Source organism: Muntiacus reevesi, chromosome 16 (assembly GCF_963930625.1).
Source record: "Muntiacus reevesi chromosome 16, mMunRee1.1, whole genome shotgun sequence".
In the NCBI taxonomy this organism is placed as follows: Eukaryota; Metazoa; Chordata; class Mammalia; order Artiodactyla; family Cervidae; genus Muntiacus; species Muntiacus reevesi.
The window spans coordinates 34,154,039-34,180,433 of NC_089264.1; the positions used below are offsets into that span (position 1 = coordinate 34,154,039).

Here is a 26,395-nt window from a genome sequence, read left to right on the forward strand (position 1 = left end):
TAACTATTTGAACCTCCTTTTATTTTTCTTTATCTAGCTGAATATTTGTTAATTTTGTTGATCATTTCAAATAACCATCTTTTGGTTTCATTGATTTTCTTTTTTGTTTTTCTATTCTCTAGTTCATTTCTTTGCTGTAAGCTTTATTATTTCCTTTCTTCTGCTAGCTTTGGATTTTTTTTTTTTTTTAATCTTGGACTGAAAGGAGATCCAACCAGTCCATCCTAAAGAAAATCAGTCCTGGGTGTTCATTGGAAGGACTGATGTTGAAGCTGAAACTCCAGTACTTTGGCCACCTGATGCAAAGAGCCAACTCATTTGAAAAGATCCTGATGTTGGGAAAGATTGAGGGCAGGAGGAAAAGGGGACAACAGAGGATGAGATGGTTGGATGGCATCACTGACTCAATGGACATGAGTTTGGGTAGGCTCTGGGAGTTGGTGATGGACAGGGACACCTGGCATGCTGCAGTTCATGAGGTTGCAAAGAGTCAGACACGGCTGAGCAACTGAACTGAACTGAGTTCCTTAAATTGTAAAGTTAGGTTTTGAATTTGAGATCTTTTTTGTTTTTTTAATGTATTTATAGTTGTTTATGGTTATAAGCTCCCTCCTTAGCTCTACTTTGCTGCATCCCATAAGTTTCGGTTTGTTGTGGTTTGTTTTCATTCATCTCTAAGTATTTTCTAATTTTCTTTGACAGTTTTTGTTTGATCCATTGACTGCTTAAGTATGTGTTGTGTAATCCCACAATTTTGTGAATTTTCCAATTTTCCTTATGTTACTGATTTCTAACTTTATCCCATTATGCTCAGAGAAGGAACATTGTGTGATTTCTTTTAAAATGTGTATGGACTTAATTTATGGTCTAACACATGGTCTATCCTGAAAAATGTCACATGTACACTTGAGAAAAGTGGGCATTCTGTTGTTGGATGGAATATTCTATGTATGTCAGTAGATCTATTTTATTTGTTGTTTTTTGAGTTCTATATTTCCTCACTTCTCTGTGGTTATTTTCTCTGTGGTTCTACATGGGGCATTGAACTCTTTCTGGCTACTATTGAATGATCTATTTCTCCCTTCAGTTCTGTCCCTTTGTCCTTCATATACTTTGATGGTCTGTCATTAGAAACATAAATATTTGTAATTATATCTTCTTGCCAAATCAAAGTCATCATTACTATATGATGACCTTCTTTGTTTCTTGAAACCTATTTTGATTTAAAGTCTATTATGTCAGATATTTTTCTTATTGCTGTATGAATGGGATATCTTTTTCCATCTTGTTTATTTCTAACCTGTTGGTGTCGTTAGATCTCAAGTCTCTTGTAGACAACATATGGTTGAATCATGTGTTTTTATCCATTCTACCAATCTCTGTCTTTTGATTGGAGAGTTCAATCCATTTATATTTAATTACTGATATGGAGGGACTTTCTGTCATTGTGGTGTTTATTTGCTATCTTCCTTATAGCTGCTTCTTCCAGTGTTACGGAAATGTAATTGACATATAATGCTGCATAAATTTAAAGTATGCAGCATAATGGTTTGACTTATATCCTATATACACTATGATTACCATATTAAGTTTAATAACATTCATCATCTCATATAGATACAAAATAAAAATAATTTTTCCTTGAGATAAGAGCTCTTAGGATTTATTCTGTTAAAATATTTTTATATAACACACAGCAGTGTTAATGATATTTAGCATGTTGTACACTGGGCTTCGCTTGTGGCTCAAACAGTAAAAAAATCTACCTGTAATGCCAGAGACCTGAGTTCAGTCCCTGCGTCAGGAAGATCTCCTGGAGAAGGAAATGGCAACCCACTCCAGTATTCTTGCCTGGAGAATCTCATGGACTGAGGAGCGTGGAGGGCTACACTCCATAGGGTCACAGAGAATCAGACATGGCAGAGTGACTGACACTTGCACTTTTTGTTGTATACTATATCCCAAGTACTTCCATATCTTAGAAATGGAAGCTTTTTTTTAGTTCATTTCCTGCGTTAGTATTCTCTTTTGTGTTAAGCTGTTGTCTTTTTTTCTTTCTCCTGAAATGTTTCAGTTCCTTTCTTATTTCTTTATTTTGAACGTCCTATGGCTCTTTTCCTTGTGGTTACCATAGGAATTACATTTACTGTCCTAAAGTCTTAATACTCTAATTTGAGTAAATACCAGCTTTACTCCAGTAACATACAAAAGTTTGCTCCTTTACAGCTCCAGTTTTGGTGGAGTCTTTAGGATTTTTTCTATATGATATCATGTCATCTGCAAAGAGTGACAGCTTTACTTCTCTTCAGTTTTAGTGTCTTTTATTTCTTTTTCTTGACTAATTGCTCTGGTTAAGACTTCCAGTACTATATTGAATAAAAGTGGTGAGAGTGGGCATCCTTGTCTTGTTCCTGATCTTAGAGGAAAAATCTTTCAGCTTTTGCCCATTGAGTATGTTGTTAACTGCATGCTTATCAGATATGACCTTTCTTATTTTGTTGTACCTTTGTTCTGTGCCCGCTTTATTGTGAATTTTTATCATAAATGAATGTTGAATTTTGTCAAATGCTTTTTCTGCATCTGTTGAAATGATATTTTTGTCTTTCATTCTGTTAGCATGGTGTTTCTCATTGATTTGCAGGTGTTGCACCATCTTTCAGTGTCTGAAATAAATCTCATGGTATGATCCTTTTAATGTATTGCTGAATGAATTCAGCTTATAAATACTTTGTTAAAGATTTTTGCATTTATGTTAATCAAGGATATTGGCCTGTAGTTTAGTTTTCTTATGACTTTGTTTTGGTATTGGGGTTACTGATAATTCTTTTGAATCACTAGTCTCTTAGGTTTGCAGTTACAAACTAAAGTTACAGTACTAGCTTTTTTTTTTTTTTTTTTTTTATTTTGTTAGTTGGAGGCTAATTACTTCACAACATTTCAGTGGGTTTTGTCATACATTGACATGAATCAGCCATAGAGTTACACGTATTCCCCATCCCGATCCCCCCTCCCACATCCCTCTCCACCCGACTCCTCAGGGTCCTCCCAGTGCACCAGGCCCGAGCACTTGACTCATGCATCCCACCTGGGCTGGTGATCTGTTTCACCATAGATAATATACATGCTGTTCTTTCGAAACATCCCACCCTCACCTTCTCCCACAGAGTCCAAAAGTCTGTTCTGTACTTCTGAGTCTCTTTTTCTGTTTTGCATATAGGGCCATCGTTACTATCTTTCTAAATTCCGTATATATGTGTTAGTATACTGTAATGTTCTTTATCTTTCTGGCTTACTTCACTCTGTATAATGGGCTCCAGTTTCATCCATCTCATTAGAACTGATTCAAATGAATTCTTTTTAATGACTGAGTGATATTCCATGGTGTATATGTACCACAGCTTCCTTATTCATTCGTCTGCTGATGGGCATCTAGGTTGCTTCCATGTCCTGGCTATTATAAACAGTGCTGCGATGAACATTGGGGTGCACGTGTCTCTTTCAGATCTGGATTCCTCAGTGTGTATGCCCAGAAGTGGGATTGCTGGGTCATATAGCAGTTCTATTTCCAGTTTTTTAAGAAATCTCCACACTGTTTTCCATAGTGGCTGTACTAGTTTGCATTCCCACCAACAGTGTAAGAGGGTTCCCTTTTCTCCACACCCTCTCCAGCATTTATTGCTTGTAGACTTTTGGATAGCAGCCATCCTGACTGGCGTGTAATGGTACCTCATTGTGGTTTTGATTTGCATTTCTCTAATAATGAATGATGTTCAGTACTAGCTTGTAAACTAATATTTTTTGTACTATATGTATATTAGTCTCTTAAATTAGAAAACAGAAAGTGTAGTTCCAGATCATTGTTACAATAACACAAGCTCTTAAAATTGCCCGTGTATTTAGCTTTATTGAAATGTTTATTTCTCCATATAGTTCTGTTTACTGTGTTCTGTCCTTTCATTTCACTGCACAGGATTCCCTTGAGTATTTTTTCAGGGTAGGTTTGTTGGTCACTAACACTCTTAGCTTTTGTTTAACTGGGAATGTCTTAATTTCTCTGTCACTTTTGAAGGACATTTTTGCTACATATAGGTTTACTAGTTGACAGTTTCTTTCTTTAGCATTTTGAATATATCAGTCTCTGGCCCCCAAAGTTTCTGACGAGATCTATGGATAATCTAATTGAGGATCTCTTGTATGTGATAATTCACTTCTCTCTCATTGCTTTCTAGATTCTGTCTTTGCCTTTTCAAAGCTTGAGTATAATGTGTCTCTGTAGGCCTTTGAGTCCTTAGAACTTCTTAGATATTCATATTCATTTCTTTCATCTTGGAATTTTCAGTCATTATTTCTTCAAATATTTTCTCTCTCTTCTCCTTGGACTCTTATGTTGTGTATATTGACTCACTTAATGCTGTCCCATAGGTTCATTAGGTTCTGTTTGCTTTTCTTAGGTCTTTTTTTTTCTTCCTGTTCCTCAGACTCAGTAGTTTTCATTGTCCTGTCTTCTTGTTCACTGATTCTTTCTTCTGCCTACTGAAATCTGCGTTTGAATCCTTTCAGTGAATTTCTCATTGCACTTATTGTAATTTTCATCCCTAGAATTTCTTTTGGTCTCCTTTTTGGGTTTTCTTTCTCTTTACTGACACTTCCATTTTGTTCACACATTATTTTCTTGACATTTTCGATATCTTCCTTTGATTTTTTGATCCTCTTTAAGACAGTTGTTTTAAAATCCTTATCTAGTATATCTTCCATCAATTCTTTTCCTGGCACATTATCTGTTGATTTATTTTTTCCTTGAATGAACCATATTTTCCTGTCTCTGTATGCCTTGTGATATATTTGTTGAACAGAAGTCCTTTAAATCAAATAATGTAGTAACTTTGGAATTCAGATTCTCTTCCTTCCCCAGGGTTTGCTGTTTCTAAAGTTCTTGTTGATTGGTTTTTGTTTTTATTGTTATAGACTTTTTACCAAGATCAACCTTATATGTGACCTTAAGGTCTTTTCAGGTCTGTTTTGAGCCTTTCCCTGGGCATGCATCATCACTTTCTGATTTTCCCCATATACACGGATGTTTCTGAATGTCCTGATTTTTTAATGTTTGACTCCCAAAAGTGGAAAAAGGAAAAAAAAAAAATCTAAGTGTCAGAAAAAAAGGGTACTAGCCCTTTAAATCTCCTAGAAGTTACTTCAGCTAAGAGGGAGTGCTTTTCAACAAGGGAGAAAGATGCTGCAGCAGCAGCTGCCCACGTTTTTGCACCTCAGATATAACAGTCAACATTCAGAACACAGATCCCCAGTATTTGGAAGACAAGATCCTTTTTGCTTATCCTGGCTCCCACAAGCTATATGCAGGCTGCTTAGGGAATATGAGAATATCTTCCTGCCACATGAATGGGGTGGGGGAGAGTGGCTACTCTACTATGAGCTAACATTGACCAGAATTAACTGTAGTTTAAGGTGCAGTTTACTGTCTGCACCTTCCCCAGATGTTGTAAACCTTCAGTTCCAGAATATCTTGAGTTTCAAAATATTTCATCAGACAAATTCTGCTGGTGTAATTGTTGGTTAGGTAGTGAGACAGATTTCTGGTGCTTTCTACTCCACTATCTTAACAGAATCCTTTCCTTAACATTTTTTTTTCTCATTTGCATTTGTCTGGGATATTTAAAGAGTGGTAAGTGTAAAGTTGATAAGCTTTTATCAATAGAAATAACCATATGGCAGTTATAATTGCCAAAACTATTTCCAACAGACTGCTGCATCATTGGTGCAGAAGGTCTTAAGGAATGCATATATCCTGTTACTTAATTGAAGCTTAGCCTTACATCTGACTAAAGAAACATATTGCAATACAATGATTGAGAGTAAGTGTATCACATAGAATACCTTGAACCTAATTTCAGAATAAGACAAAATGTGCAAGTTTCTATTTTGTTACAACTGATGATTGTCCACTAGCACATCTTGAGACTGGCTGTGACTTTCTGGTTTAGAAAGGCATCCTGAGAGGATGAAATTGAAGAAAGATTATTTGCCCCAATATGCTTAATATATAATGATGGAACAAACACAGGAGAATAACAATAGATGTTCTGGTTCAAATAGGATAAAATTCAAGATTAAAAAGTTAAAAAGTCTCTGGCTAATGACATTTCTGATATCCAGCCCACCCAATATTGGGAATCTAATGACTAAGTTTCAAAGCCTGGGAATACTTCTCCATGGTTTTCAACTTCACCCTGTTAGTTCTTGGTTCTGTCTTCTGAGACATCATTCATTTTTGATGAAAGGCAGCACATGTTTGTAGCTGAGTTTATCATCTACAAAGTTTATCAGCCTGCTTCCTGCCAATTGAATTTTGGAAATCTAATGGCCTCTTTTCATTTTACACCCATTTTGTCCCTTTCATTCCAAGCTGTCAGTATTTTTGCTGAAATAGGTTTCTCAAAAACTTACAAGTCTTCTGTGAATTTTACTGGTATTCACTCCATTACAAATAAGACGTATCTTCAGATCTTTCCAAGATAATCCTTTCTCTATTTAAGGCTCATGCTAAAATGACTTGACAGGCAATGCCTTTAAATTCCTGGAGGCTCTCTGGTTTAATTGAAAGGATGGGTGAGACGCACCCTTACTTATCTTTGTCTAACGGAATAATCTGAACTTTTCATGTTTCTGAGGTTTTAGCAAAGGTTCTCATCATCACACACTCAGCCTTTTCCATCGAGCTTACCTTCCTGACAGTGACTCTCTTAATTTCAGTGTCTTTTGCCATCTGTGTGGCTTCCCTGGTGACTCAGATGGTCTACCTGCAATGCAGGAGACCCAGGTTTGATCCCTGGATTGGGAAGATACCCTGGAGAGGGGAATGGCAACCCACCTCAATATTCTTGCCTGAAGAATTAATTCCATGGACAGAAGAGCCTGGCAGGCTACTGTCCATGGAGTCACAAAGAGTCGGATCTGACTGAGCGACTAACACTTTCACTTTTTTTGCCATCTATAGAGTTGATTTTTAAATCAAGCCTTATTTTCTTTTTGGGTTTCCATTGTGGCTCAGCTACTAAAGAATCCACCTGCAATGCGGGAGACCTGGATTCAATCCCTGGGTTGGGAAGATCCCCTGGAGAAGGGAAAGGCTACTCACTCCAGTAGTCCAGCCTGGAGAATTCCATGGACTGTATAGTCCATGGGATGGCAAACAGTCGGACACAACTGAGCAACTTTCACTTCACTTCACTTCACTTACTTTCATTTTACTTGGCAGTTTTCACCTCAGTTTCCCTCCTCTCCCCAACCCCCTCTTCCCCCTGCCTCTGATTTTACCATAAGTGGCAAAGAGAAATCAGGTGGCACTTTGACAGCATTGCTTGGAAATTTCTTGCACTGTCTATACAATCTTGTTGCTTAAAAATGTGCTTCCCACACAGCTGCAGAATACAATTAATTGCACTTTGCTTTCTGCCAGCAGGGTGAGGATCCACCTTCCTCCAGTTCCCAGTAGCATGTTTCTCATTGTCATCTGTTACTGGACACAGTGGGTCAGTCCGTCATCCCTTGAAGTGCTTAGGCAATGAATACACCAAGTACTTCTAATTAAAACGGAAGTACTTATTATTTGTGACAAGAGACAGGGAGATGGCTCACAAGACACTGTCTCCCAAAACAGGAAGATGAGTAATGTTTTCAGCTGTGAGTGCATACATTTTCATGACAGAGTGAGTGTAACCTTCTATTTATAGGTGGAGTTCTAGATGGGCTTGCACAATGCAACAACGTGCTCAAACATAATTGCATGTTCAAAAATGGTAGCAATCCCAACCCTTGGGGTAGAGATTTTAACATTAAAATGAAGCAAAATCACTCCAGTTTGACAAAATTCAGGTACCTAGTTGAGTGAGGTCATGAGGGTCAGCAGAGATCACCAACATCATTCTTTAGGCTCCAGTTAACCTGGTGGCTCAGTGCTCGAGGGGATTTGGATCCTACAAAACAACTTAAGAATGTGCTTCAGACTCTGATCTGTACCTTTGGAATAGAAATGGTAGTCTTTTGACTAATTTATTATCTTTCCTGTGGTTACTTCTCCTCCTTAATAACAGTCATTTGTTCCTGCCTTTTTTGTTCTACTTAAAAAGCATTATTTACCAAGACCTAGACTTTGTTTCCATATGAAGCCCCAGGAGGCCATAGTTCATCTTTTTCCCAGTCATCAGTAAACAGAACACAAATGGGTTCTAAAATCCATGTTCCAGTTCTCAACCTAAATTTGTCTAGCATATGTTGCAGCTTCTTTCATTGCCTATTATTTGACCTCACCCCTTCCTTATTACTGTCTGGCTGGCACTTCTGAACTCTCACCAGCAGTGTCTGTAAAGTCCAGATTTCAATGAAAACTCTGTTGAAGGCATTCAGGTTTTCTCTGTCACACCAGTCAAATTCTTACAGTCTCCTCTCACTATCCAGTTCCAAAGACATTCCACATTTTAGATGGTTGTTATAGCAGCAACCCACTTCCAGGTATCAAACTCTGTATTAGTTTTCAATTGTTGTACAACGAATCACCACAAACGTGGTGTCTTAGAGCAATAAAAATTTGCTGTCTCATGCTTTCCATGGCTCAGGTGTCCAGACACAACCTAGCTGGGTCCTCTGCTTTTGGTCACACAAGGCTGAAATCAAGGTAACAACTGGGCTGCATTTTTATAAGGAGACTTGAATTTAGGTGGCTTCCTTGGGGGCTCAGACGGTAAAGCGTCTGCCTACAATGGGGGAGACCCAGGTTCAACCCCTGGGTTGGGAGGATCCCCTGGAGAAGGAAATGGCAAGCCACTCTAGTACTCTTGCCTGGAAAATCCCATGGATGGAGGATCCTGGTAGGCTACAGTCCACGGGGTCACAAACAGCGGACACAACTGAATGACTTCACTTTTCACTGAGTTTAGGAAATTACTTGCTTTCAAGCTCATGAGAGTTGTTCACAGACTCTTTCTTGCAGCTGTACAAGGACCCCAGCTTCTTACTGGCTGTGAGCCAGAGGCCTCCGGTCCACATTAGTCCCCTGACATGTGGCACTCTCATAGGCCCTCTCTGAACGTACAGTTTATTTCTTCAAGAGCAGAGAAGAATCCTCACTCCAGTCTGCTAAGATTGAGTCTTAAATAATGTAACATAATCATGGGAGTGACGTGATATGACTTTTGCTATATTCTCTTGATCAGAGGCAAATCGCAGGTACTGCCTACACCTGAGGGGAGTACAAGGGTGTGACTCATTGGGAGTCACCTTAGGGTATGTACCCCAGAGGTGGTATAGGAGGCTGAACAATGTCCCCCCAAGATAGCAAGTTTAGAAGCCTTGGAAACTGTGGCTGTTACTCTGTTGGGGGTAAAAGAGGGAATTTGCAGTTATAATTAAGATAGAGACCTTCGTAGCATGTGTCGGTTAGTCATATCTGATTCTTTCCAACTCCGTGGACTGTAGCCCACCAGGATCCTCTGTTCATGGAATTTCCCAGGCAAGAATACTGGAGTTGGTTGCCATGCCCTCCTCCAGGGAATCTTCCCGACCCAGGGATCAAACCAGAATCTCCTGCTTTTTCTGCATTGGCAGGCAGATTCTTTACTACCTGTCACCTCAGAGATCTTCAGATAGAGATTATCCTGGATTATTTGTGTGGGCAGTGAGAGTCAGACATGACTGAAGTATCTTAGCCCCAGTCCAAAGGCAATCTCATGTATTCTTATAAGGGGGCAGAAGATTGGACATGTACACAGAGGAGAAGGTCATGTGAAGGTGGAGTAAAGAGAAATTTGAAGATGTTGGCCTTTATTGAAGATTAAAGTGATGTGGCCACAGCCAAGTAATGCTGCCAGCCATATTCTCTCCCTTGAGCCTCTGTGGAATGTATGATTTTTTTCCAGTAATACTGATGTTACTCTTCTGGCCTCCAGAACTGTAACAGAATAAATTTCTGTTTCAAGCCACCCAATTGGTCATAGCTTTGTTGCAGCAGCTGTAGGAAATTAATACAGATGGATGTTAATTGATACATCTTTGTTGCTTTTTGATGTATTTCACTGGTTACTCAATCAGGTTAACTATCTTAAGATTCTTGAGTGTCCATGTGTCTTCTTCTAGATGAGTTTGTCAGTTTGTTTTTTCTCTTTTTTAAAAATAATTATTCATTTTCTTATTGATTAGTAAGAATTATTTAAGCAGTGTAATTACTAAATCCTATACCCATTACCCATGTTACTAAAGAGATATTTCTTTCAATCTATAGATATTTCTTTCAATCTATATCTTGTCTTCCCCCCCCCCATATATATATGTACATAGTGTCTTCTGCATTCAGATTTGTATACTTTTTTTTAAAACTCTGGAAAAATTTAACATACCCCAAAGAAGAGAAAATAGTAATAATACATCTTCCAAGTGCATAATCTTCAACAACTACTGGTATTTTTCCCAGAAGTATCTTATCCTTTCCTTTAAGTTTTGTGCCTTTTGTGAATTATCTAAGAAATACTTAAATAAAGATCATATTGCTATTATTTGTGTAAATACAAAGCGTTATTGATTGCACCCATGTTAACCTACACCTCCTTCCGGAACGGCATGTACTTTTATTATTCAGCACAACCTATTAATTCAGATCCTGGGAGCTTGCCAGTTGTCCCAACAATACCTGTGTCACCACAGAGCTTATTGAAAACCCCAGTGTCCTTTTAAGAAGGCTGATCAATCATTCAGGAAATGTAGAAGTATAAGCGTGAGTCAGCCGTGCTGGCCTTGTGCTGTTACAGAGTAATTGCTCTCAATTTTTCCCCCTTATTTCTAGTGTGCCACCTGGGCTTGAAGGTGTGAAAGAACAAGATCTCTGCAACAAGATAATGGCTAAAATATTAGACAATTATAATACCCTGTTTGAAGTAGAATGTATGGAAAATGATAACCAGAGGTGTGAAAACCTGGCAAGGCTAATCATAGTAAAAGTAAGTCACCTTTGATGTTTAATTTTTAGTATTGCTAATTTTGAGTGGTAATCATTCTGTTATAAAAAATTCCTTATGAATACCTTCAGATGATTATTCCTGTGTTTGTCGAGTCCTTTTTTATGAAATCTGTTCTTTGTGTTGTTTGGGAAACTGATATATATTCTTCCAAGACTGAAGAAGAATTGTGGTTTGATGTTTCCTTGCTGCTGTAAGATATCTCAAAAGCTCTTACGTGAGCCCAGTGCTGTGGTCAGTTGTGTACACCACATTTTTATGGAAGCCTGCTGTTACAGCAGGGATACGTGCTTAAGTCTGTGTCCACCAGTGTTAGCTTACTGAGTAAGCTGCAAATTCCTGAAGACAGTATTATTCTGTCTTTTTGTCTCTCTTGTGCCTGGCACACTTCCAAGTTCAACTTCAGATTGAAAGTCCCATATATATGATCCTTGGTGACTCTCACCAGTACCGAGAGTAGTTTTAAAAGTGATAAAGCAATCTTGACAATAGTCTCTAAATCTCTTTACATGCTGGCTGATAATGTATAACGTATCTGTCTCACGTTAGGTAAATGCCTGTAAATCTCTACAGATTTACTATTGAGGGTCAGAGGATGATCATCCAAGCCAAGTGCTTTAGGTAGCGACTAGAGGGAGGGCATCTTATTGTTTTCTCATTCATATTGAGGTAAATCTTGATGGAACTGATAGGGGAGGTTCCTCAGGAGGTGTCCTGAGACTTCCCACATTACAGACCACACTATACTCTTGTTGATTCATATGGCCTTCGGTGGTAAAATTGGAGGCACTTGGTTTGGGCACTGAAGGGGTATTTTCATCTCTTCTTCCAGTTGAGGCGTGACTTTGAAGAAGAAATGAAAAAAACAAGGGCTATCATGTAGCACTCAACCAAAACAGGTAAAAGAAGGCCAAAGTGAGCTTTTCTTAACGAGGGCTTATGTGTGAATACAACAGACTCCATGTAAGAAATGGAGGCCATATGAGAGGAATGCATTTGGTGGGAATCTTGCCAGCCTGATAAAGAGAACTTTAAACTGAAATTTGTGGGAAGGGAAGAACAGTGCCCAGATACAAGGAGCTGCTTTGGATAATATCAAGTGTAGTCTAAGATGAAAGTAACATGGTAGCTGAGAAAATATCAGGGATTCACAAGAGAATATTAAAAAAAAAAAAAAGTATCAATTTTGCTATGGAAAATAATTTTAAATAGAAAAAATATACCTTAAATATGTTTCTTCTAATTCCAATAATGCTTTCTAGAGGGTCTCTTTTTCAAATATTAAAAAATGATTGACTTTGTTTCAGCTGTATCTCTGATAAACACTTTTTAGCACACATATATTTTAACTATGGCTGATAAGATAATATAGTAAACCTAAAATAGAATAAAAATAAATTAGTATGATTTTGATTTTGTAGGCAAGACAAACTTGCTGAGATACCAATAATCACTAGAATATGCCAACAGGAGCTTAAATGCTGTATAAATAAAATAACACCTGTTGAGATCTTTGGCAGAGTGCCCTGTTTGGAAATCCTTGAGTTGCTAGGTTTAAATATGAGCATACAAGAAAGATAAACTAATAATACTGAATGAATCAAATATAGATATCTCAGGTGGTTGAATATGACTGCTACTCTCCTAATGCAAGTTTCACATCTGGCCTAGAAGCAGATAAATGTCCTCATTGGAAACTCGATGTCTATATGTTGAAGCATCATTCTGTTAAACCAGAATATTTAATGTGTTTTTTTGCTGAACTTGCTAATAGTCTTGTCTCTCACATGGTAAATAAAGCATCAAGGGAGTATGGTTTTCTGGACTTAATTATAGCCAATAAAGATGTATTGGAAGTTATGGAAACTAGTTTAATGGGATGGACCAGGGCCATTTTAAGATCCATAACAATAAAGAATACACTAACTATGGTTAGATATGTATACCTGGACATTGTTTAGAAAGCAGATTTTTCTAAAATTCCTAAGATCATAGAAACATTGGGAATAAGCCAAAAGGAAGCTGGATTGAAAAGGGATCGGGAGGTTCAGAGTGGTATCATTAACATACTGGAAAATGGAAGAGCAACGAGGAAAAACAAGGTTTCATTCTCATGAGCTCAGTTTCTGGAAGGATGTAGCCAAAAAGAGGAAACAGGCACAGAACAAGTGATACATGCTCTGAAGTGAATGAGACATGAAACATCTGAGCTGAGAATAAACTGAGGCTCCTGAAAAGTACTGAGACAGAGAAAAGGGTTTTTAAGGAGGCAAAGTACTAAACATACCTAATGACACACCTCTGTGCCCCAGGACACAAAGAGTTAGATGATGTTCTCATGTCCCCTGTGGGCTAAATGAAAATTGGGGCCCAGACACATATAAATTTGGATTCATTTGGACCTGGATGAAGAACTTTTTCTGAGTGTTGGAATCTAGATTGCTGTTTTGTTCAGGGGTGGTCTCTCTAATTGTTTGTGTAAATTCTCAGTATTTTAACAAGCACATACTTAGCCCTTTTGAGAGTGAAATAAAGCTGGACGAATAGGTCAGACGCTGGATGGCTGGATATGTAGACCAAGAAAATGTGTGTGTGTGTGTACGGCCCTTCCCCTAATTTTCCTTGCTTACCAAGAAAAAAAATCACCTGCTTTATTTGAGCCTGCAGCAGTGTGCTGAGGTCAGATAGGCCCCTCCCTCAGCCCAAACAGTTGGATAAATCATAAATGGTCCATAATACTATCGTCTTTAGTCAGTGATTGACTAAATGGTGTCGACTGTGACACAGTTCAGGCCTAAGAGATGAAAGGGAAAGTGTGCTGGGGCAGATGACTTCTAGGAAGTATTTTCATCCCTGATTTCAGAAAAGAGAATGATTCGAGAGATCAGAGTTGTGGTTGCCTCTGGGTGGAGTTATCCTGCTTTCAGATGTTCTCATGGGAAGACTGAATGCAGGGTGCCGCTGCCACTACCTTTTGCCCCTGATGAACGTGCTACTGATTCACTGAGGTCGGCAGCTAAAAGAGAAAAAAGCCTCAGTTCCTCCTCATTGCTCATCTGCTGAGCCAACCCTCAATACACATACCTCTGAACTTTCAGTGACACGAGGGAAGTAAATGCCCGTATAAGATGAACTACTTTTAGTTTAGCTGTCTGTCTCTTGCAACAAAAACATCATGTCTCATGGAATCAGCACAGCTGGAAAGTCCTGGGTTTAGTTTCATAGCCAACAGGAGACCAAAATTAGTTATCAATAGTTCAATTAAAAGCCATCCATGAATTTACCTAATGTCTAACACAGTATGAGATGTCAGTATGACATGATTACCAACATTTAAAAAGCAAAAACCCACAGACTGATTTCCTGTGTATACCAATAGTACTTAGAATAAACAATGTAGGTATCCTTGAGCTTGGTATAGGTCAGGCAGTATCTGTAGTATAATTTTATTTTGAATACTGCATTCACACTGTCGTGACAATCTCCACTGGCCATCATTTATCTTCACTAAAATATGTATTTGCCATGGTGACTATCATTTACTTTACTCATCGTCCTACTGATGACTTCAAAATCATAACTAGCCCCAGCCTATCAGAAGAACAGTAGAGCCATATTTCTCACTACCCGTAACACACCCTACGGTGCCTGAAATTTCTCACACCCACAACATCATCTCTACAACTTTGTCTGCATTCTGCGCTCTGGAGTTTCTCAGCCTGTAGCCTGCTGAGCTGGAAACCTTAGGTTGCCCTTACTTGTTTTCCTTTACCATTCCCACAGGGACTAACATTCTGCCTTAGACATTTCCCTTGAACTGGGTGACTTGTGTCCACTCCCTACCACTGTTTTAGATTAGGCCCTTTTCTTTTGGTTTTTTTGTTAGTCACTCAGTTGTGTCCGACTCTCTGCGATGCATGGACTATAGCATGTCAAACTCCTCTGTTCGTGGGATTTTCCAGGCAAGAATACTGCAGTGGGTTGCCATTTCCTCCTGCAGGGATCTTCCGGGCCCAAGGATCGAACCCAGGTCACCCGCTTTGCAGGCAGGCTCTTTACTCTCTGAGCCACCAGGGAAGCCCCTTGTTACTGCCACACAATTTCAAACTGTTCTGCCACCACTTCTAGACTCACCCTATCCTCATCTCCTTCCTACCAGTGATAGAATGATGTTCCCTCAAAACAAATCTTACTATATCATAGTCTTGACTTAAGTAAATAAACCCTTTGCCATTATTGTTTTGCCTTCCCCCGCTTTTGCTGGCAATAGACCATCAAGATTTCTTTACATGGAATTTAGACCCTTTATACTTTGACCCCATGCCAAACTTTCCCTATTAAATGCTTGAATGAATTTTGAGTTTTACTTGTCTTCTTCCTATTTCTCTGACCTCTCTTCCATATCCTTTGAGAATTCTTCCTTCTCTTAGTCAGAATTAAACATTATTTCCTAAGTTCACCCTTAGGTCTTCAACCTAGAGCACTCCCTGGCACACCATACATCTACATCTACCTATCTAATGCTCACCTGTACCTGCATGCCCCATGGATTGTTTCATCATTTTCCTTGCCTTTGAAGGTTTGAATACTCCATCTGATGGGCATAATGAATGGCCCATCTGTCCACATAATCACTCCAGGTTGATGTCCATCAGTCACTAAAACCTGTTTATTCTATTGCTTAAGTATCTCATAAGTCTCTCCCACCCTCACTGGTGCTTCCTTATTGCCTCTCATCCAGCCAGGAGAATTCTACACCTGGTCCATTAGCATATTCACCTCGTGACCCAGATTGAGTCAGAAAACTCATGGCAGGCCTCCAAAATCTGTATTTTATTAAGACTTCCTTGACAATTTTAATACTCAGCCAGATTTGGGAACTGATTCATTCTCAGGACTCTGCTGCAATAGCCTTCTTGCTGGTTTTCCTGACTCTACTCTGCCCCTTGACACGGTCTTCCCTCTTCTGCTGCCTAAGGCACTTCCTGTCATGCAAATATGACCATGTTGCTTCCCATATCAGAATTCTTCAGTGGATGCTCTTCACCTATCCTTATACTATACTTCTCAATCTTAGTATAACAAACAAAGCTTTCCTTGGTTTGAAGCCCCCCTACCTCTGCCCACTGTTTTCCCACCACTCTCATTCATACATTTGATGTGCCAACAGTCATTGGTAGATCAAAGTATAGAAACCATGTCATTTCATGCCTTGGGCTTGTGAAACTGGTGGGCACAGAGCCTGGCATTGAAAATTCCTTGATCTATGACTGGACTCATTATATTACTGAAAATAATGTCTATGATCATAGTTTCTACATAATATGAAAGTAATCACAATGAGTGTCTTCAAATCTGAGTGAATCTGGGCAACATGACAGTTCGCTGAATACTTCATTCCTTCCATATCTTGGAAAAGATCTCAGATACTTCTTAAGTCTTTAACTGTTCTGGAAGGAGCACTGATATTAGGTTAAGAAAGCTTATATCTGTATCCTGGCTACTTAGCAGTGTGACGGGGTGAATTATAGTATCTCTGTACCTCTTTCCTCTATATAAAATGGTGAAAGTCTTGCAGATTTGCTGTGTAATTTAAACCGTTAATACTTGTGAAAGTATTTTCAAAGTCAGTTAGGTATAATAGGAATGAAAAGTATTGCCCTTTTTTATTTTTGGCTGGAATCAGGCGGTGGCTTGGGTGAAGTATCACAGACAGGGTGAAGTATTACAGATGAAGCCATTGGCTTATTTTGAAATGATTTGTGCAGAGATACTTCAGTAAATATATTGATAAGTTTAGGATACAGAGATAAGTAAGAATTCTAGTTCTGGAATCACATTGACTTACAGTTGGTGTGACTCTGGGAAAATTATTTAATCTCTCCTTCAGCATTGGTTTCCTCATCTGTAAAATATGAAAAATATTTGTAACTAATTTAGCTGTTGTTTGCTATGGTTAAATTAGATAATGATGGCAAGGTTTTAATAAATTTTAGCTTTAAAATAAATAATTAGAGTCACATCACCTTACTACCCTTTACATTAAAGGAATCAGGCTTGATCATAGAAGGGAAATGGCCAAAAGCAGAAAAATAGTTACCAATCAGATGTGTTACTCATGACACAGCACTTGCTACTTCTAGACATTTCTTGCTCTTCAGTATTTCTAGTTGTCTCTGCATGGTTAAATTAGTCTTTGGGAAGCAAGTATCTGCTTGCATTCTCAGTGGACAGTTCAGTTCAGTCACTCAGTTGTGTCAGACTCTTTGCGACCCATGGACTACAACACTCCAGGCCTCCCCGTCCATCACCAACTCCCAGAGTTTACCCAAACCAGCGTCCATTGAGTTGGTGATGCCTTCCAACCATCTCATCGTCTGTGGTCCCCATCTTCTCCTGGGCTCAATCTTTCCCAGCACCAGGGTATTTTCCAATGAGTCAGCTCTTCGCATCAGGTGGCCAAAGTATTGGAGTTTCAGCTTCAATATCAATCCTTCCAGTGAACACCCAGGACTGGTCTCCTTTAGGATAGACTGGTTGGATCTCCTTGCAGCCCAAGGGACTCTCAAGAGTCTTCTCCAACACCACAGTTCAAAAGCATCAATTCTTTGGTGCTCAGCTTTCTTTACAGTCCAACTCTCACATCCATACATGACCACTGGAAAAACCACAGCCTTGACTAGGCAGACCTTTGTTGGCAAAGTAATGTCTCTGCTTTTTAATATGCTGTCTAGGTTGGTCATAACTTTTCTTCCAAGGAATAAGAGTCTTTTAATTTCATGGCTGCAGTAACCATTTACAGTGACTTTGGAGCCAAAAAAAATAAAGTCTGTCACTGTTTCCACTGTTTCCCCATCTATTTGTCATGAAGTGATGGGACCAGATTCCATGATCTTAGTTTTCTGAATGTTGAGGGTTTTTTTCTTTTTCACTCTCCTCTTTCACTTTCATCAGGAGGATCTTTAGTTCTTCTTCACTTTCTGCCATAAGGGTGGTGTCATCTGCACATCTGAGGTTACTGATATTTCTCCCAGCAATCTTGATTCCAGCTTGTGCTTCATCCAACCCAGCGTTTCTCATGATTTAATCTGCATTTAAGTTAACTAAGCAGAGTGACAATACTTGACGTACTCCTTTTCCTATTTGGAACCAGTCTGTTGTTCCATGTCCAGTTGTAACTGTTGCTTCCTTACCTGCATACAGGTTTCTCAAGAGGCAGGTCAGGTGGTCTGGTATTCCCATCTCCTTCAGAATTTTCCACAGTTTATTGTAATCCACACAGTCAAAGACTTTGGCATAGTCAATAAAGCAGAAATAGTTGTTTTTCTGGAACTCTTGCTTTTTTGATGATCCAGTGGATGTTGGCAATTTGATCTTTGGTTCCTCTACCTTTTCTAAATCCAGCTTGAACATCTGGAAGTTCATGGTTCACGTATTGCTGAAGCCTGGCTTGGAGAATTTTGAGCATTACTTTACTAGCGTGTGAGATGAGTGCAACTGTGCGCTAGTTTGTGCATTCTTTGGCATTGCCTTTCTTTTGGATTGGAATGAAAACTGACCTTTTCCAGTCCTGTGGCCACTACTGAGTTTTCCAAATTTGCTGGCATATTGAGTGCAGCACTTTCACAGCATCATCTTTCAGGATTTGAAATAGCTCAACTAGAATTCCATCACCTCCACTAGCTTTGTTTGTAGTGATTCTTCCTAAGGCCCACTTGATTTCACATTCCAGGATGTCTGGCTCTAGGTGAGTGATCTTAGTGTTTAAGGTATATTTCCAGATATGCTTTTTAAAAATGAATTATTTTGTAAACTATAAAACTATTTTAAGTGGAAGTTTCTTGGATGATTGGGTTATTAAGTGCCTCTGTGCAAAACAACAAGGAATTTCAACAAGTTAGTGGGGAGAGGAAGCAAGGTGAGGAACAGAAGCCCTTCTAGGTAGAAGAGTATGCTTTAAGACTTGAAGTTTCATGTAGTGGTAACTGAACATTCCTATGGCTGGACCATAGGAAGTAGCAGGAGAAAGCTAGGTACTAGTGTTAAATTAGGATAGAGTTCAGCTAAGTAGTTAAAACATGTAGGAGTTGGAAAATGATGAAAGATTTTAAGAACAGGATGGACTTGATCTAAGCTGTACTTTAGATTTTTACTTTATCTCTTTGACATGAGTAGGAAGTTGATGTGACTCAGTAAAGCATTTTTGTAACAGGCTGTCAGTGCAGTCGCCTAATATCTATTTTTGCTCAACTGACTCTGGTCAAAGCTACAAAACTGATCACGGCTTCTGCAACACTTTCATCCGTCTCAGCTCCAGCCAGGCTTCCCCTATCAGGAAGTCAAAACAAAGATAAGGACAGAGGTTTACCTGCATGCTCCCTCCTTCAAGTCCCTTTGCCCTGCCATTCTCTGGAAGTGAACCTTGGACCCAAGGTTTTTCTAGATTTGTTTTTCTTTTAATGATTTGGCCATGTCCACCAGATCTAGTTACTTCAGTCAAAGGAATTTTGGATAGACCTCTTAGAACTGTGATATTTGGAAAAATATGTAGTCCACTGGAGATTGTATGTTGGCTGTTGGCCTTTTGGTCCACATTTTGTTGAATTTGATAAGTAGTATTCATGATCGGCTACCTATAGTTGTGACCCTTTCTTACTCAAGGTGGAGCTTTCTTTTCTTCTTCATTATTTTTATTGTAGTTTCTAAAGAAGAGCCTAAATGGAAGTGCCTTTTTTTTTGGTCTGCTTTATTAGTCAATAAATGCCAAAGCCTTTGACTGTGTGGACCACAACAAACTGGAAAATTCTTAAAGAGATGGGAATACCAGACCGCCTGACCTGCCTCTTGAGAAACCTGTATGCAGGTAAGGAAGCAACAGTTACAACTGGACATGGAACAACAGACTGGTTCCAAATAGGAAAAGGAGTACGCCAAAGCTGTATATTGTCACCCTGCTTATTTAACTTGTATGCAGAGTACATCATGAGAAACGCTGGGCTGGAGGAAGCACAAGCTGGAATCAGGATTGCTGGGAGAAATATCAATAACCTCAGATGTGCAGATGACACCACCCTTATCTCAGAAAGTGAAGAAAAACAAAAGATCCTCCTGATGAAAGTGAAAGAGGAGAGTGAAAAAAAAAAACTTAACATTCAGAAACTAAGATCATGGAATCTGGTCCCATCACTTCATGACAAATAGATGGGGAAACAGGAGCAGACTTTATCTTTTTGGGCTCCAAAAATCACTGCATATGGTGACTGTAGCCATGAAATTGAAAGACCCTTACTCCTTGGAAGAAAAGTTATGACCAACCTAGACAGCATATTAAAAAGCAGAAACATTACTTTGCCAACAAAGGTCTGCCTAGTCAAGGCTTTGGTTTTGCCAGTGATCATGTATGGATGTGAGAGTTGGACTGTGAAGAAAGCTGAGCACTGAAGAATTGATGCTTTTGAACTGTGGTGTTGGAGAAGACTCTTGAGAGTCCCTTGGGCTGCAATGAGATCCAACCAGTCCATCCTAAAGGAGAGCAGTCCTGGGTGTTCACTGGAAGGACTGATGTTGAAGTTGAAACTCCAGTACTTTGGCCACCTGATGCAAAGAACTGCCTCATTGGAAAATACCCTGATGCTGGGAAAGATTGAAGGCAGAAAGAGAAGGGGACCACAGAGGATGAGATGGTTAAATAGCATCACTGACTCAATGGACATGAGTTTGAGTAGGCTCCGGGAGTTGGCGATGGACAGGGAAGCCTGGCGTGCTGTAGTCCATGGGGTCGCAAAGAGTCAGAGACAACTGAGGAACTGAACTGAACTGAACTGGAAGGTCAAAGCTGTATTTCTGAATAACTGGGTTAAGAGGATCACATCTTTCATGTAGGCGTCTAATAGCCGTGGTTTATAAGGGCTTTCCTGGAGGCTCAGTGGTAAAGAACCCTCCTGCTAGTGCAGAAGACATGGGTTCAATCCCTGGTTTAATTTCTCTAGCTTGAGAATAATTTTGGAGTTCTCTCATAAGGTGATTTAAATCCCAACTTGAATGAAAGTTTTCCTTTATTGTCTTCAAGAACTAATGTAATCACCCAGACATTTATATACACAAAATTTGGTGACAACAAATATGATTGAAATAATGGACCATGAAATCTAAGCGGCATTCATGAAATAATCATCAGGTGCCTACCACTTGCAAAGCATTGTTCTAGGAATAGGGACTACATCAGTGAGTGAGAGGCAAAAGTCTCTGCCCTTATGAATCTTATATTTTAATGATAATACAGTAAACAGCGGGCATGGAGAAGGCAATGGCACCCCACTACAGTACTCTTGCCTGGGAAATCCCATGGACGGAGGAGCCTGGTACGCTGCAGTCCATGGACATGACTAAGCGACTTCACTTTCACTTTTCACTTTTATGCATCGGAGAAGGAAATGGCAACCCACTCCAGTGTTCTTGCCTGGAGAATCCCAGGGACGGGAGCCTGGTGGGCTGCCGTCTATGGGGTCGCACAGAGTCGGGTTATGACTGACGTGACTTAGCAGCAGCAGCAAACAATGGGCAATACAAAAAATTAAGGGAAAGTAGTTTTTCAGATGGTAATATGTCTGTAGGAAAAAAGCAAGGAAAGAGGGAGTAGTGCTGGTGAGGTAGGGGAGTGTCATTTGCGCGTTGAAACAGAATGGTCAAAATGCTTCATTGACAAGGGATGTTTGGGCAGAAACTTGAGAGACGTGAAGGAGTAAACCGTGAAGACCCTTGAGAGAAAAGTACCACCCGCAAGAAGACCAGTACAGTATTCCTGTACTATGTGACCAGTAGAGTTGAGAAGGCTGTGGTTAGATTACAGCTAGCAAGGGAAAAGTGAAAAGAAATGAGGTCACATAGGCAACAAGGGACCGGATCATGTATGCTTTTACAGGTCATTACTAGGACTTTGATCATTATTCTAACAGCGTTTTATTAGATAGTACTGAGCAGAAGAGTTCCCCGACAGGACTTACTGTTCCAAGGATTACTCTAACTGCTCGGCCAAGAATAGACTCAGTAGACTGTTGAGGACAGGCAGGAGCAGGGAGATCCATTGGGAGTTTATCACAATAGACACATTAACTATGGTGGCTTAGACCTGGGTAGTAGCAGTGAAGGTGGGGAGAGGAGCTGAAAGCTAAGTTAGGATATAAAAAAGCAGTACCATAAGAGGCCCTGGAGACTCCAATTAGGCTGAAGAATGTTTAAGATGAGAGTAGATAAGCAAGCTAGAAGAGTAGGGGATTGTGAACAGAGTGGGATGTTTGCATTAGTCACTTTGGAGGTGGAGTGATCTGGAGGGATGATAAGGTTTAAGTTGTGTTTATGAGAATGAGTGACTGACATGGAGGAAAGAGATGGTAGGGATGATGAAGCTGATAGTTTTTCATTGTATTTACCCAGGAGGGTGGCTGATACTGAAGTAGACAGGAAAGCTGTGACTTTGGTCTAGCTAGTATAGCCATATTATTTGTGTATTTTGTGCATATTTAAGTATATATATTTAACAGGGTTAATGTAGAGCCTCATATATATACATTCACAAAATAATATGATTAAAATGTTACTAAATATCTCTCTAGAAGTAGTTAGATAAATCTCATTCTATTCCAAATAAACATCTTGTGAAACTGTCTTTACTAAACAGCATTGCTATTACTCAGTATATCTTTGGGAATTTATTTTAAAATTGTCTTCAAATATATGTCATTCATGTGTCATATTTTTCTATGTACTATTAGACCGAGAAATCTTTGTACTTTAATGTTTATCTGCTTATAGATAATAGTCAGTAGTCCTTTCGAGTCACAGCAGATCGCTAAGTTTGGGAGTAGTGATTAAATAACTTCTTTTGGTTTTAAAACTGAAATCTGGCTATAAAATATTATGTTCATTTTCCCTTGTGATTCATATGCAAGTTCTCAAAGCAGTTATTTAAAATGTCAGAAGCAAAAGAAAAATCTTAGAATAGCCTTCCAAGATGATTAGTTCAAGGGACTTGCTCACTTATCAATATATGTTTTGGCAGTTTGACTACAAAGTTTATTCCTATAGAGTTATTTCTCATATAAACTCTCATATTTCTCAAATAAACATCACATAAACTTCCTAGCATATTTCCCATGTCTTTTCCATGCTCAAAAACATTTCATGTCTCCATTTTTCATTTAGAGCTATAATCTAAAATTAGCTTCAATACATGTTTGTTCACTTGTTTAAAAAATTTGCTCACCTTTTAAAAAAATTTAATGCCTACTCTGTGTAAAGATCAGGACTATGTGCTGGGCCTCTTCAGAAAATAAATAAGATATATCTCTGTCCCTAAGGAAATTTACAGTCTACAACACACAAATAAAATCAGTGCAGGAACAAAGGGGTGAAAAGAAGAAGGGGGACTTCATGGCAGACACTGTGCTAGGTTCTTCTGTGCATATGATCTCATTTACTTCTCAAAGTAATCCTGAAAAGTAAGTGATCTTAATCCTGGTTTGCAGATAAGGAAGTCTAAAGAGTAAATTATTCAATATGAGTAGCAGTAAATGACAGCTGGAATTTGAATTCAAAGTACTGATCATAAGCAAAGTATAGAAATAATCAAAATTACAGCTTTTAATTGGAATATCACTACCATGAAAATTTATACATTATTCATTCTATACCTATTACAGCAATTTTTTGTCAGGGGAAGACTTCAATTCTGTTCTTCTGACTCCAGTTCTACATGTTTTTACTACTCCTAGCCTTTTCTATAGCCCTTCAAGAATACTCCAAATGGGTAGCAGTCAAGTCATAATAGGAAAAAAAAGAGTTTTGGTTTTTATGTTGTTATTTGATATTTTGTGTTTAGCTGTGTTGTCTCTTTGTGTAAGTAGACTTACATAGTGAAGATGACCTGTAGGTTATCATTGTGAGCAGCAGGAAACTCAGAGGTAGCACTAAATTCATTTGCTCATTTCATCAAATCAAACCTTTCTTTGAGTTGTGAGCTATGCCTTTTAGATTGGTTCCAAGTTTGAAGGTTAAAAAATATTCAATGATGGTTAATAAAAGCAGAGATAATAGAGCATGACAGAATGTTGTTTGCTTGCATGACTCAAATGAGCACTTTCCAGAAGTGGAAACTGATTAGATTTTCAATAAGCATAAAGTGTTAAGTAATAAAAGCAGTTTTAAAAGTTATTATTTAGCTTGGCATACCTTTATGGCTACAGTTTTTAGATCACAGTCACACATTTACAATTCAGATTACTATGAATTTCTTCTCCCCAGACGTTTTGTTTTATGGAACTCTTACAGAGAAACATTAGAAGGTCATGTCTGCTCAGGAATCATTGGAATAGATTAGATATATATGTGCCAGGTGTTAAATTCCTTCTTTCCTATTATGAGGAATGTTTAACAGAAGATAGACTAAGTTGCTTTTGCTTATGAAAACATTATTATACTGGGTAATCTTTAAACTACTTGCAGTGAGACAGCAGTACTTTGGCACTGACACCTCAGAAGTTGCCTACTTTAAATCACTATATTGTGTGTATTTGGCAAATAGAGGCACTCAATAAATAGCAAGAGAGTATTTGAAGATTTTCAAAGATTACTTGTATTTGCTTTAGAACTGAATTTCTCATTTTCTTCACTTGGCCTCCTAGGGATAGAAGCTATTCTTCTGTGGACCAGAAGTGCTTAGAAAGTAATATACCTCTAGGAGCAACCGTTAACCAATGACTGAGAAATATGGGGGTATAAATTCCCAACTATTTACTCCTTGATTGGAATTATTCTGGGATGTGTATTTTATAGAGTGTTCTAGAGCTTCTCCCCAGGTTGCAGCTACAGAACCACTGAAAAAGCGCTAGTAGCTTAACAATTGCACCCCTTGTTGACTCTATTCTTCCTCGATTATTGTCCCATTCCCCTGCTGGACTATCCACAGCAACCACCTGCTCTCAATACTTCTTGCAGAGTCTGCCTTTGCTTGGGTGAGTAGAGGTCCAACTAGCACATCTCAGATTCTCCTCCTTGTATGAAATCCCCTCTCATTCTCCAAGTACATTTAATCCTCATCTCCTCTGTTGTCTTAGGGTACCCTCTCTCTCCTCCTGTGAGAACACATCTTACATTCTGCCTGGAACAGTTAGTTTTTTTCTCTTATATTGCATTGTAATTTAAGAAAATAGCTCATATTTATCTCTAAAAGTTGTGGAGTAACTCATATATCCCTGTGTCTTCCAGAGCCCTTATTCTAGTCCCTTATATTTAATCAGCAATATCCATTGGATTGTACCATCTATGTGTAAGTAAAAGCTGACTGAAATTTATTTCGGAAAAGTCACAGATAGACAATATAATCTGGAAAACAGTACATGAACAAAATGAGAAGTTCATCAGAGATAGAAGTTATAAAATAGAAGAACCACATTGAAATTCTGGAGCTGAAGGATACAAGAAGTGAAGTTTTTAAAAAATGCAATAGAGAGCAACTGCAGACTCAGTCAGCTGGAAGAAAGAATCATCTAACTCATACATAGGTTATTTGAAATGATCCAATCAAAAGGGAAAAAATAATGAAAGCCTGTAGAATTTTATGACATCAACTGAATCATATTTGCATTATGGGAGTCCTAGAAGAAGAGAGAGAAAGTTGCAGAAAGCATTTTTTTTTTTTTTTTTTGAAAAGTAATGACTGAAAACTCCCCAAATCTAATGTGGGAAATGGACATCCAGATTTATGAATGGTCTTAAATATGAGCAAACCAAAGAACACTACACCAAGACACATAATCAAATTGTCAGAAGTCAAAGACAAAGACAAAATTTTGAAAGTAAGAAGAGGAAAATAACTTACCATATATAAGTCCCAGACTTCCACCTCTCAGTAAGACTGAGTGGATTTCTCAACAGAAACCTTATAGGCCAGGAGAGAGTGAAATGACATGTTTCAAAATGGCAAAGGTAAAAAAAAAAGTAAAAGAAAAGGAAATCTATGAATCAAGAACATTTTACCTGAGAAAATTATTTTTTGAAGAATAAAGGAGAGAAAAGTAAATTGAGAGACGAACAAAACACAAAGTAGGCAAGAAAACAAAAATGAAGGGAGTTTGTCACCACTACCCCTGCTTTGCAAAAAAAATGCTTAAGGGAGTTCTTCAAATCAAAATAAAAAATATGGTAAACTGCAAAGCAGAAATGTATGAATGCATAGATCTTACTAGTAAAGGAAAAATAGACACAAACACAGGATAATGTTACACTTGTAATAGTAATATGTAAATTACTTTCACCCTAATATAAAAGTAAAAAATAAATTGTTAATGGATACACAATTTTTAAAGAAGCAATCTATG

At 38.5% G+C, this 26,395-nt stretch overlaps 1 protein-coding gene across 5 annotated transcripts in view; it reads left to right on the forward strand.

Annotated features, from left to right (window-relative positions):
- The window catches only part of FAM13A (family with sequence similarity 13 member A), a 298,485-nt gene that overhangs the window by 85,158 nt on the left and 186,932 nt on the right, over positions 1-26,395 (forward strand). For all 5 annotated transcript variants that reach the window (XM_065907141.1, XM_065907137.1, XM_065907138.1 and 2 more), the window contains one exon: positions 10,850-11,003. In XM_065907141.1, the coding sequence (XP_065763213.1) occupies positions 10,850-11,003 (154 nt within the window). The remainder of the gene's footprint in view (positions 1-10,849; positions 11,004-26,395) is intronic.